Source organism: Euprymna scolopes, chromosome 32 (genome assembly GCF_053919585.1).
Source record: "Euprymna scolopes isolate OS-2025 chromosome 32, ASM5391958v1, whole genome shotgun sequence".
Taxonomy (NCBI): domain Eukaryota; kingdom Metazoa; phylum Mollusca; class Cephalopoda; order Sepiida; family Sepiolidae; genus Euprymna; species Euprymna scolopes.
The window spans coordinates 34,491,298-34,505,516 of record NC_136513.1 but is presented as its reverse complement, the minus strand read 5'-3'; the positions used below and the strand labels follow the sequence as shown (position 1 = coordinate 34,505,516).

The 14,219-nt window shown below is 30.8% G+C and overlaps 1 protein-coding gene across 2 annotated transcripts in view; it reads right to left on the bottom strand.

Moving 5' to 3' along the window:
• Positions 1-14,219, bottom strand: part of LOC145256251 (tectonin beta-propeller repeat-containing protein 2-like) — a 168,058-nt gene that overhangs the window by 64,413 nt on the left and 89,426 nt on the right. For both annotated transcript variants that reach the window (XM_080114907.1, XM_080114908.1), the window contains exons 5-6: positions 12,508-12,956; positions 5,326-6,096 (exon numbers count right to left, since the gene is read on the bottom strand). In XM_080114907.1, coding sequence (XP_079971033.1) covers positions 5,326-6,096; positions 12,508-12,956 — 1,220 coding nt within the window. The remainder of the gene's footprint in view (positions 1-5,325; positions 6,097-12,507; positions 12,957-14,219) is intronic.

The window sequence follows — 14,219 nt, the reverse complement described above, 5'->3', positions numbered from 1 at the left end:
ATATCCAATTTTGCTGTTTCGGATTATTTTACTAAAGTAAGTAAAAGTTTCATTATTTTTCAAAATTTCGTCGATATTATTTACTAAGAGTGTTTAGCAGAAAAGCCAACAAATGACTACCCGAAAAAAATAAATATACAAGAAATAAATGTTACCATAGTCAATAAAAGTTCAGTTCATGTTTTTTTTCTTTTGAAATAGTTTTTAATGCTCTTTACTTGAAATAATCTCAGCGAACCAAAATTAAAACGAAATTTGAGGCGATAACTACTTAAATGAATTTTTATATAAACTACACATGCCATAATCGAATATTCCTCAAGCACAAAATAATGGAAAACATTAAAATATGTTTATAAATATTCCTTACGTTGACGGAACTCTCTAAAATTATTAACACAGAATGCCCAGATGTCCCTCCTTCAAATTGAAAACGGGGCTCTCCATTTCAAAGTAGCTGCCATTTTGATTTTTTTTTTAAACCGGTTCGTGAATTAAAAAAAAAAAATTTTTTTACAAACTACTTAAAAATACAAACCAATGAACTTTTCTATCATAAAAGTAACTTTTATTCACTATGGTAAAATTTATTACTGGTATATACTGTATATATTGTGCATTATTATATATATAACATTTTCTCTTTGTAAGGAAACATCATTTTGTTGGTCACTCTTAGCTACGAATGGAAACAAAGTAGATATAAAAAAATATATTTTCGCGAAAATTATCTTTACTTTCATCATATTTTGCTTAGGGTAAAATTTTTGAGTATCAAAACCTATCTCTTTACAACCCCCTCCTTTTCATAGCCTATCATACTTTCAGCAATCACAGTCCATTTTCTGTAGGCTGTTTTTGAACCCAGTCAACAACGGGTACTTCTGCTAGTATATATATATATATATATATATATATATATATATATATATATATATATATATATACACACACACATACTAAGTTTGAAAATATATGGCAATTAAGCTACATAGAATTTTGCACATTTCATCCTTGCCCCCCCCCCCCCAACTACTATATATATTTCCCCCAAAACTTCTGGCCTTGATAGAGGGGAGACTAAAACTTGATGCTATGATTTCAACTGATCTAAAATAACAACAAGGCGAGACTTGATGCCAAATATTTTTCATATGTTATACCTCCCCTCTTTTGGAAATAGGGTATGATCATGAATATCACCAGTATCAAATAATTCTTATACACTGAAATTTACTTCATGTATGAAAACCAAAGAGGGGAGATATAACATATGAGAAATATTTAGAACCAAGTCTCTCCTTGCTGTTATTTCAAATCATTTGAAACCATAGTAGCAAGTTTTAGTCCCCCCTTCCATTACAGCCAAAGGTTTTAGGGGAAATATCAGATAATTTGTAATTCATATGCAAAACTAGTAAAACAAATGATTGAGACATTTTATGGCTGGAAAAAAAAAGTGCCAAAAAGAAAGCTCTAGATGATTAATGTGCGATCTTAAGGGCATATGTCACATAGCCCACTACACAATTCAAGTCATTACCTTTCCCACAAGCCTTCATTTTGATGAGTTGTCGCTGAAATTTGGACCTTATAAAATTGCCAAAAAAGGTGGTATATTATACATATATATATATATATATATATATATTATACACACACACAGGTAGCTAAACTGAATATTGAAATGCTCATATCTTTGGTTGTATGGGACAAAAATTACATGAAAATTTGCAGACTTTTTGAAGATTATAATATTATTCTATGGCTAAAATTTTATGACAATTAGTAAACAAGAACCTCTATTTACAAACCAACAAAATATGCCCAAACTTTCCTATATTTGTATATATAGTGTCCTGGCACGCCAGCTTTTGTTTTGCTGGTTTAGGATGAATTTTGCTTAGAGATTTTTTTGTTTATTTTGCCTTGGCCACTAATATATATATATATATATATATATACACATACATACATATATATATATATGTGTATACACATATATATATATATGTATACACATATATATATATATATATATATACATACATACATACACACAATGAAAATGATTCAAAAAATTATTTTGAGACACAGAATAAGAAATAACATGACCACTTACCATACAACTGGCCAAACAATGGTTAAAAGTGCTTTGTTTTTCAACATTCAACAATTCCTTAGTCAGTTAGGCTGTTTTACTGTATATCATCCCAACATACTTTTTTTTTTTTTTTTTAGGTGGGGGTGGGGCTATTTCATGCTAAAACAATTCCTTGTACATAAATTTGTAATTTATCCAAAGTTGGAGAATTCATGTGAACCAAATAACTTCAGAATGCGAGCTGAAGTCTATAACCGCAGCGTTTTGGTTTTGTAAACTCGAAAAAGTATGTAGACATTCCTTGATTGGTGTGTTTAAAACTGTTCACATTCTACACAGATATACATTGTCTCCTTACTATCATAAAGAGGTGCGAGAAAAAGAGAAATAGGTGGAGGAGACAGAATGAGGGAGGAGGAGGGCGAAAAGGAAAAGAGAAAGAAATCGAAAAAAGTAAGAGAGAGAGAGAAAGAAAGATAGATAGAAAGCGAGAGAGGGAAAGGGGGTGTCACATTTTGCTCATGTGCACATGTCAGCAGACGGTGACAGCATATGTTAAGATAGATCCTTTTGTATTCGTTCCAGGTTTGAATAGTTTCAAAACACGTTTTAGAAAAAAAAAAATTCCAGTCATGGTATTAGAAAACAACAGATGTTAGAAACAAAAAAAAAAAAAAAAAAAAAAAAAAAGAAAAAAAAGAAAACAAAAAACAAAAAGAAAACAAAAAGAAAACAAAAACAAAAAACAGAAAACAAAAAAAAGAAAAAAAAGAAAATGGAAACGGGGTGGAAAAAAAAAACCTAAAAGAAATCTGAAAGCAAAAAAAAATAAAATAAAAAAGAAAACAACAAATAAAGAAAAAAGAAAATAAAAACAAAAAAGAAAACAAAGAAAAATCTATGAAATTACATAAGCAAAAAGACCATAACAATGTAATAACAGTAAGAAAGTCAATCAAAAAATCTGAATTAAAAATACCTTCTTTTTTCTTTATTAAGCCATTGTTATAAAAACCATTATCCATATACAGAGGCTACTACACTAATTAGAAAATACATAAAACTTAGGAACATCACGATAGTCAGCCAATACAAAACTCTGATAATATGACAGTGATACATGTTCATTCACATAACTCTGAGTCAGCGGGTTCAGGACTGCAGAACAAAATGTGAAAGAAGATTGCTGGTACATCTCTGAGCTAACATTGGTGTGATAATGCAGTGTGCCTAATGCGGATGTATATCGCCACATGTTTAGTCTGTTCAGCTGCAGCACAGGGCAGTATTTAAGCATTGCGGTGGGGCAAGAATCACGAAGTAATCACGTAGGCAACAGAAGCAACTGTTACATTCCAGCAAGTAGACAGTAGATCTAATCTAAGCAGATCACATACTCCAGAGGGAACAAGGTCACAGTAGGGAATATGTACATCTGATGTCAAAATGCTGTAGATACTCAAGAGAATCAGAGAACCCTTAGCAAACTATGGTGAACCCTAGGGACTCGTATTCTAAGTGGGGACAAATCATTGCCTCGTAAAAAAGCTTAGTCAGGGAATTTGGTAGTTCAGGATACGCAACACATAAAGCTCCCTACTAACCCTGCTGGATATAGAAGACAAGTGGCCATCAAACCTGAGATTGCTCCCAGAAAGCTATGACATTTCGAGAATGGCACAAATGTGTCTTGAAACCAAATTCCAAGGAACAGAAACAGGAGAGAAATATCTAGAGAACACCACTATGCTCAAGTCCCCTGCTCACTCAGATGCAAAAACATGCAGCAACTGCAGGTATACCGACGCTATGTAAGGGTCTGAGTGTGACACACAAATTCGCATCATCAGCATAAAAGCTTGGGAACACAGTCGAGTCGTCATAATCGCACTGTCCATTAATGTCAGCTAGTCGTTGATGAAGAGCAAAAATAACGTTGGCGCAATAACACTTCATTACAGCATTAACAGAATGGAAAGTCAATTGAAAAATCTAATTTATAAAACTTACTATGTCTGTCTGTCTGTCTGTTTACACATTTTCAAACTATCTCTTCTGAAACTAAAAGTCACAGAGCGGCACTAGGGGCCTAAAATGATTGGATTTTGTATGGACTGTTCCTTTATGGGTTTTTAGCTGGTTAAAATCAGGTCAAAAAGGGGTAACTACATTTTGTACATTCATCTTAGAGTTTATTTTTAATTTCACGTTGGTACAGTCGTAACGTCACCAGCTTTAAAATGTTCCAGTTTTGCTTTCGGTTTTGATTCTAGCTGATGGCACCCAAATACTGTTGAAATTACGCAAAGAGTGGGGAAAATTATTGACAGTGGTTTCAGCTAGACGGGTGTTTTTTTGTGAAAGATTGGCAAGGGGAGACCAGAGATTAGAGCTCAGACGAGCACTTGCCATGGAAGTAACGATAAAACAAAGACAGGCTCACAATGTCCCTTCTGTGGGAAAAGAGGTTGCAGGGAAGAGAAAAAGGCAACACCCACTAAGCTACAAAGTCTATTTTTTACTGTCAAGGCAGGATAAGTTCTGGACGGACTTGGCTTTTATATAGATAGAGAATTGCATCAGCAGTGAGATATCTACTGGAGCAGTAGAATGATGCCACCATTTTTCCAGTGGCCTTGGCAACAGATTTGCATGCCTTTCCCTTTGACTTCTGTTAAATCCTCTCTTGCCTTGTAAAAAAACTTGTTTCTCTCTACTCTGTATTTGACTTTTTTTATTTGTACTTCGTACTTGCACTGCTAATATTTCAATCAGTCTTTACTTGCGTTACAATAGGAGAGTTGGCACCAGAAAATACCATATCACTAATTTTTCGTGCTACCCAGAAAAATATAAGCACTATCAAAACATATTTGCTGATGAAATATATTTCTCGTTCCATAGAATTTTCATGGGTCCTGCTGGTAACAATAATAATCTGGAAAGACCTATTGTCACTCAGACTCCAGGGAACTGAAGCAAATCTGAGTTTATTAGCATTTCTATAGAAAATAATACACTGTATTTTAAATATAGAATTGACTCAAATGAGATAAATTAATAAGTACTAATAAATATACAAAAAGTAATATTGTGCTACATAGTTCAATAAAAATAATAAAATTACATTGTAAGTGGCAATCTTTAATTTACTCCTTCAGTCCAAAGTTACACTGATCCACAGAATTAACACCAACAACCAAACATTGAAATCAACTCACCTGTTTTAAGCTTTTTCTTTTTGGTACGACTCTTAAAGACAATGTCGTCACTGCTATCAGAGACATTCACTTTGTCGATATAACTCCGCCGGTGCTGCACAGCTGATTTGCGATTATCAGTATTGCTGGACAGTTCTTTCGTCGACACGTGCGCAGACTTTGTCATCGTGACAGAATCCGCGGTTGTATAGGGACTGCTGTTGAGGCAGGAGGTGAGATCGGAGACAGCTGCAGACGATGGGATCGCTCTGCCTCCGAGAAGATCTTCTGGGGCGGCGACGGCCCTGCATATTTCATCACCCAGAATAAGAGACTGTCGTTTAACCTCGGTATCCAAAGGCTGCGTGTAGAGCTCCAATTGGATGACATCGTCAGATGGCAAGGTGATCAGGGGCGGCAAGAAGTTCTTGGAGTCGGATTTCGGCAGTGATGATGATGGTGGTGGTGATGATGATGATGATGGCAGGTTTGTTAGATACGAGCCATAGCTGGTCGGGAGGGAAGAGCTCACATCTTCACTCGACGACGAAGAAGATGAGGAATGCCTGATTCGCGTAGGTCGATCTCGTGACGTGCAAGATTCGGAAATCTTTGGCTCAGAGGACATCCGTGGGATTCCAGGAATGACGAGCGGTGCATACTTAGATTCCTTGGGTCGGATGATTCCAAATATGTTGGCCGGGAGGAAGCGGATTGGAGAGTTGGATCGGTTACGATATTCATCTTCATTGCCAGAGGAATTGGATGCAGCCATGTTAATAGAGGAGACACCTATAAAGAAAAACAATTCTAATAGAAAACTACAAGAATCTACATATATCAAAACAGTATAAGAATTGATTGAGATTGTCGGACTGACTTCCTCATCTTGGTTGTTATTGTCACAAGGTTTCGGCCGTTTTTCCCTCCAGCCTTCGTCAGGTGTTTTGTATCAACAAGAGGAGGGACTAGCTATGGGCTCGCCATTATCACCAGTGATGGCGAACATATACATGGAATACTTCGAAGACATGGCCTTAGGTTCAGCTCCCTTAAAGCCCACCATGTGACTACGATACGTTGATGACACCTTCATACTCTGGTCCCATCAGGAAGAGATCCAGGCTCTCCTAGACCATGTGAACTCAATAAGACCATCGATACAGTTCACAATGGAGAAAGAAAAAGATAACCAACTGGCCTTCCTTGATATACTCATATCACGCACAGAGCATGGGTTTAAGACATCCGTATATCGCAAGCCTACCTTCACCGGACAATACCTAAACTTCAACTCCCATCACTCATACAGTATCAAACATGGAATCGCACGCTGCTTACAACATCGAGCACAGACAATAAGTAGCGACACCATTACATACCACCAAGAAATGGTCAGGTTGAAGAATACCCTCCGTCGTAACAACTACCCCGATAGCATACTATCCACCAGACGTGTTAATAGTATAACAGAGGAGAATGAAACCCAAAAACCTCCAACGGTCTGCCTACCATACATACGAGGCATCTCCGAAAAGATTCAGAGAATATGTGCCCCCTACAACATCAGGACGGTATTCAAGAGCGAGTCAACACTCAGACGACACCTGGTACGAGTGAAGCCTCGCATGGAGGAGAACATGACCAAAAACTGCATATACTCCATCCCATGCAGTTGCAGAAAGGTTTACAAGGGTGAAACATGCCGCCCCCTTAAAGTAAGGGTGGAAGAACACCGAAAAGCGGTAACTAAAGGGGAGACGGAAAAATCGGGTATAGCCAACCATGTCTGGATGGACATGGGATGAAGTAAAAATAATAAACAGAGAGACCCACTGGAAAGTGAGAAAACTTAAAGAAACAGCTCACATGCTCGGACATAACAACCTACTAAGCAAACCAAGCATAGAGCTGACTGCAATTTGGACACCTCTAATAGAGAGAGAAAACCTTGAATAACAACATAAGTTTAACATTAACAAAAACCAACTAAGAATTGTCCTAGTGACATATGGCCGAGACGTATCAAAGTTTACAGTTACCCAAAGGTGCTGAGTTCAATCCTAAATGAAGGCAGTGAAAAAGTAACATTCAAAACAGAGAATCAGCAACTATGTCCCAAAGCCTATCACTCATAAAGCCTAGCTGGAGTCCAAACACCGTACCCCCATAATAATAATAAAGGGTTGGGTTCAAGACTCCTAACAAATGGTTCCCCAGTTCGATACAAAACACCTGACGAAGGCCGGAGGGCAAAACGGCCGAAACGTTGTGACAATAACAACTAAGATGAGGAAGTCAGTCCGACAATCTCAATCAATGAAAACACCTCATCTCAAAAATACAGACAATTAGCATAAGAATAAAACTTAAATATAAAAAAAAACAAAAAGAAAAGATGGAAACAATTGAATAAATCCACAGAAAGAAATAAAAATATGGTGCTATTGAAATAGTGATATTTTAAACAATGCATTTCAGGGTCATGTGGAAATTAATATAAATACTAAAAATTATGAAAAAAAAACCAAAAAAAAACCAGAAGATGCGCTAAATGTATTTTAAAGAAAAAAAAAAAAATAGCCACAATTATGTTCCGACATTTGCACTGAGGTGTTTCTACTTATTATCAAATTAGGAGTGATTAGTCATTCCAAGTCGAACAATGCCTGGCGGCGACCCCCTACTCTTGACCCCCATCTTCATCTTGCTCAACAGAGATTTTAAAAACAACCTTTCCGTTGTTAACAGATATATAACAGCAATAAGAACAATCATCATTTGTTTTTCTCTTTCTGACAAAATCCCATAGACATTTCTGTTTAAACAACATCAAACCATCATCATCATCATCATTAGAATTTAGCCATGCGAATTCCTCTGAATTTGTGTTGACTAGCAAGGTCACTCGGCATCGCCCTGGTCCCCATCGGGTCACATTTATATTAATAACTAATTTGTGCACCCGGTCTTGCTTGGTCATAAAATACACTGAAACATATTTTAATTCATGCAGATTTCGTATTTATTATTACAGAGCCAATTCTCTATAGAATATTTAGTGAAGCTTTACTATAATGTGTCGTCTAACCCAACGTGTATTTTTGAACAAAGGTATTTTCAGAGGAAAAACATTATGTACTGAAGTGTCATATCGAAATTATTATAAATTCCAAAAATTTATATAAATGGTTCAGTAGAAGGTGTGCTAGGGCTGATTTTCAGAAAAAAAAAACAAAAAAAAACACGCAGTAGATCGAGTAAAAAGCAAAATGGTCGACCTGAAAGATAGTGTCACTGGATTCTGCACAAAGCAACTCCAACAATAGAATGCAGTTATCTCCCTGTTTTCTATCTTCTAAAGGATTAATTTACAGCGAAAAATCGCAACTTTAAAAAATTCTGTTTTTACTTTTAATTATTTTTCTAAATTTTTGGAATTTATACTAATTTTGGCATGAAATGTAAGTATGTAATAATGCTTTTCTCTGAAATGCAGTTTTTTCAAAGACACACTTTGTAAGTGAACCATTTTTATAAATTTTTGGAATTCATAATAATTTCAACATGACACTTCAGTATGCAATGTTTTCCTCCTGAAATGCTATTATTCAAAAATACACAATTGGGTTAGACGACACACTATAGTAAAGTTGCACCCAATATTCCAATAATAAATACAAAATCTGCATGAATTATTATATTGTACCTAATACATAGTACTGATTTTGAAAGTTTTAAAACAAAAAATAACTTGGTTGCCATCAGCTCAAATCAAAACCAAAACATTTATCGTGTCAGCTGCGTTCCCTACTATTTGAGCTATCGACAGATAGATAAGAAAGATTTAAAATTAAACCACTTCAAGCTATGAATGAATTTGCACATGTGCAAAAGAATAAAATTATATTGGCAAGTTGCATTTGTCAACATATTTCCGTACATGTTATTCATCCATCCAAACAAAGATTTTACCCGTTATAAACCATCTTTGGTGTAGGATTACTATTTCTTGTTAATTTCACTGTTGTGTGACCCGTAGTTTCAGAGTTTATCAGCTCAACATTTTCACACGTACGTACATCTACTTTTTTAGAAATTTACATTGAATGGGTTTATTCATAGGATTTTTTTTTTCTATGGAATGAATTTATTTATAGAAATTTTTTTTATTTATATGGAATGATTTTATTTATAGAAATTTTTTTATTTATATAGAATGAATTTATTTATAGAAATTTTTTTATTTATATAGAATGAATTTATTTATAGAAATTTTTTTATTTATATAGAATGAATTTATTTATAGAAATTTTTTTATTTATATGGAATGAATTTATTTATAGAAATTTTTTTACTTATATGGAATGAATTTATTTATAGAAATTTTTTTATTTATATGGAATGAATTTATTTATAGAAATTTTTTTATTTATATGGAATGAATTTATTTATAGAACTTTTTATTTATATTGAATGAATTTATTTATAGAATTTTTTATTTATATGGAATGAATTTATTTATAGAATTTTTTATTTATATGGAATGAATTTATTTATAGAATTTTTTATTTATATGGAATGAATTTATTTATAGAATTTTTTATTTATATGGAATGAATTTATTTATAGAATTTTTTATTTATATGGAATGAATTTATTTATAGAATTTTTTTTATTTATATGGAATGAATTTATTTATAGAAATTTTTTTATTTTTATATGGAATGAATTTATTTATAGAATTTTTTTTATTTATATGGAATGAATTTATTTATAGAATTTTTTTACTTATACGGAATGAATTTATTTATAGAAATTTTTTTATTTATATAGAATGAATTTATAGAAATTTTTTTATTTATATTGAATGGGTTAATTTATAAGATTTTTTTATTTATATTGAATGGGTTTATTCATAGGATTTTTTTTTTATATGGAATGAATTTATTTATAGAAATTTTTTTATTTTTATATGGAATGAATTTATTTATAGAAATTTTTTTATTTAAATGGAATGGGTTTATTTATAAGATTTTTTTTTTATTTATACGGAATGAATTTATTTATAGGATTTTTTATTTATATGGAATGAATTTATTTATAGAAATTTTTTTATTTATACGGAATGAATTTATTTATAGAATTTTTTTTATTTATATAGAATGAATTTATTTATAGAAATTTTTTTATTTATATTGAATGGGTTTATTCATAGGATTTTTTTTTTATATGGATTGAATTTATTTATAGAAAATTTTTGTATTTATATGGAATGAATTTATTTATAGAATTTTTTTATTTATACGGAATGAATTTATTTATAGAATTTTTTTTATTTATATAGAATGAATTTATTTATAGAAATTTTTTTATTTATATTGAATGGGTTTATTTATAAGATTTTTTTTGTTTATATTGAATGGGTTTATTCATAGGATTTTTTTTTATATGGAATGAACTTATTTATAGAAATTTTTTTATATGGAATGAATTTATTTATAGAATTTTTTTTATTTATATGGAATGAATTTATTTATAGAATTTTTTTTATTTATATGGAATGAATTTATTTATAGAATTTTTTTTATTTATATGGAATGAATTTATTTATAGAAATTTTTTTATTTATATAGAATGAATTTATTTATAGAAATTTTTTTATTTATATGGAATGAATTTATTTATAGAATTTTTTTATTTATATGGAATGAATTTATTTATAGAATTTTTTTTATTTATAGAAATTTTTTTTATTTATATGGAATGAATTTATTTATAGAATTTTTTTTATTTATATGGAATGAATTTATTTATAGAATTCTTTTTATTTATATGGAATGAATTTATTTATAGAATTCTTTTTATTTATATGGAATGAATTTATTTATAGAATTTTTTTTATTTATAGAAATTTTTTTATTTATATGGAATGAATTTATTTATAGAAATTTTTTTATTTATATGGAATGAATTTATTTATAGAATTTTTTTTATTTATATGGAATGAATTTATTTATAGAATTTTTTTTATTTATATGGAATGAATTTATTTATAGAAATTTTTTTATTTATATAGAATGAATTTATTTATAGAAATTTTTTTATTTATATGGAATGAATTTATTTATAGAATTTTTTTATTTATATGGAATGAATTTATTTATAGAATTTTTTTTATTTATATTGAATGGGTTTATTTATAGGATTTTTTAGTTGATATAAAATGGGTTTATTTATAGGATTTTTTTATTTATATAAAATGGGTTTATTTATAGGATTTTTCATTTATATAGAATGGGTTTATTTATAGGATTTTTTATTTATATAGAATGGGTTTATTTATAGGATTTTTTATTTATATAGAATGGGTTCATCATATTTATATGCTTTTTTTATTTATATAGAATGGGTTTATTTATAGGATTTTTTAGTTTATATAAAATGGGTTTATTTATAGGATTTTTTTATTTATATAAAATGGGTTTATTTATATATTTTTTATTTATATAAAATGGGTTTATTAATATGATTTTTTATTTATATAGAATGGGTTTATTTATATGATTTTTTTTATTTATATAGAATGGGTTTATTTATATGATTTTTTATTTATATAGAATGGGTTTATTTATATGATTTTTTTTTATTTATATAGAATGGGTTTATTTATATGATTTTTTTATTTATATTGAATGGGTTTATTTATATGATTTTTTTTATTTATATAGAATGGGTTTATTTATATGATTTTTTTATTTATATAGAATGGGTTTATTTATATGATTTTTTTATTTATATAGAATGGGTTTATTTATATGATTTTTTTTATTTATATAGAATGGGTTTATTTATATGATTTTTTTTATTTATATAGAATGGGTTTATTTATATTTTTTTTATTTATATAGAATGGGTTTGATTTTTTTTTTATTTATATAGAATGGGTTTATTTATATGATTTTTTTTATTTATATAGAATGGGTTTATTTATATGATTTTTTTTATTTATATAGAATGGGTTTATTTATATGACTTTTGTTTAATAACAATCGGCTGGTCAAAATAGTGAGAAAAAGAATGCCAAACTACAGTTGATACATGACAGTGTTATGTCTAGAAGGTATGGTAAAAAGGTGCAGAAAAAAAAAGGTAAAAGAAGAACACATTTGATGATGACAATGATGAAAGCAACATACAAACCTCTGTACTTCCGGGATTCTGGCTGAGGAGAGATTCGAATGATCGTCCGGGATGGACTGCGTGTCAGTACAAAAATCTCTTTGGAATCTACGGCTACATCCACGATGTGGCCCATCCGTTCTTGCTTCCCAACCACAACATTCTTCTCCGGATCAAGAATATAGAGGGACTTTTTGTTCCATGTAACAATCTGATTGCTGTCTCCATATGGGCACAAAATCCCAAACTGGTTGTCGCCGGGTGAAGGCTCGTCCCCAGAACCGGACGTCTCATATAGAAGCAGGGGAATTTCAGCACTGTCGGCAATAAGGTGTTTAAAGATATGCGTTGCTTGAACAGTTCCATCAATGTTGGACATCCAGATTCTTTGACCAGGGCGTGCAGCATATAATTGTGCGTCGGACAGCTTACACAGCATCGGCAAGAAACAAGTACCACAGCTTCCAGGACTGAAAATAATGAAATTTGATAAGTTTTCTTCCCTCCGCAATTTTCTGCAAATATAACCTTTTTTTTTTTTTGGTACTTGTACAGTTTAGTAAAGACATTAAAAAAATGAAAATATCGAAAAAAGTTTAAATTGTACGTATCGGTTATGGAATGAAGTTCCCCGAAAAAAAAATTCATTTAATTTGATCAAGTAGTTTTTGTTTTACAGCGAAAAAACAATTTGTTATGATACCGAGCAAAATGTTCGGTTTTTACGAAGAAAAGCTAGTCTTAAAGATGGGGAGGGAGTGTCGGTGCTTTACATGGAGTTATCCCCCCATGATGTTTATAAAATTCAAACAAAATCTTTAAAAAATATCCAAGATGACTGTCTTCAACGCGCTCTCATAAAAACATGTTTTTCCGCTGTAAAGAAAAAAAAAAAAACAAAAAAAAAAAAACTACTCGATCAAATTAAATGTAAATTTTTTTTCGGAGATCTTCAGTTCAAAATGGATACGTACAATTTAACCTTTTTCTTGATATTTTCATTTTTTTAATGTCTTGATTAAACTGTACAAGTACCTTTTTTTTTAATCTATCTATATATCTATAAAAACAGAGATGTGTGTGCCACAGACGATTTCTGATTGGTTAATCCAATAATCACATCTCCTAAAAAACAATGGTTTCTACGCTCTTACCTTTACCATAAAATATTATGGCTTTATTTATTGTCCATCTTGGAAGGGTTTAATTTTTTAATAACTTGTTATTTACAAATTAAAAAAATACGAAACTATTATACGAAACTAATGTACACGAAATCAAACGCTCCTACAAACTTAGTAGTAGTACTAGCAAGCACACGCGCACACACGCACACACACACGTTCACTACCGTCACGTTGTTATGGCAACCAAACCCGCTGACTTCCATAAACAGTAAACACACACAGTAAATGTGATTTTCTTCATTTTCTCATTTCACTCGTGGTCTTAAATTCATTTCGGGTTTGTATTACTGTACACATAGATTCGAATAAGTTGCCAAAAAACAAATATATAACAAATAAATGTTATCAAAGGCAAGATAAATTACTTTTCTACCAAACTGGATATATTTTTCGTGTTTTTATTCAATTTAACATGTTTATTCAGCTCGAAAAGCATACAGTGTTTACCGATGTATTGGAAAATTCAAGATGGCGGCCGATTCTCTCTTTAACACGGTAAGTTTGGAAAAAGGTGTAATAAATAAAAAACCGGTTAAAATACTGTTA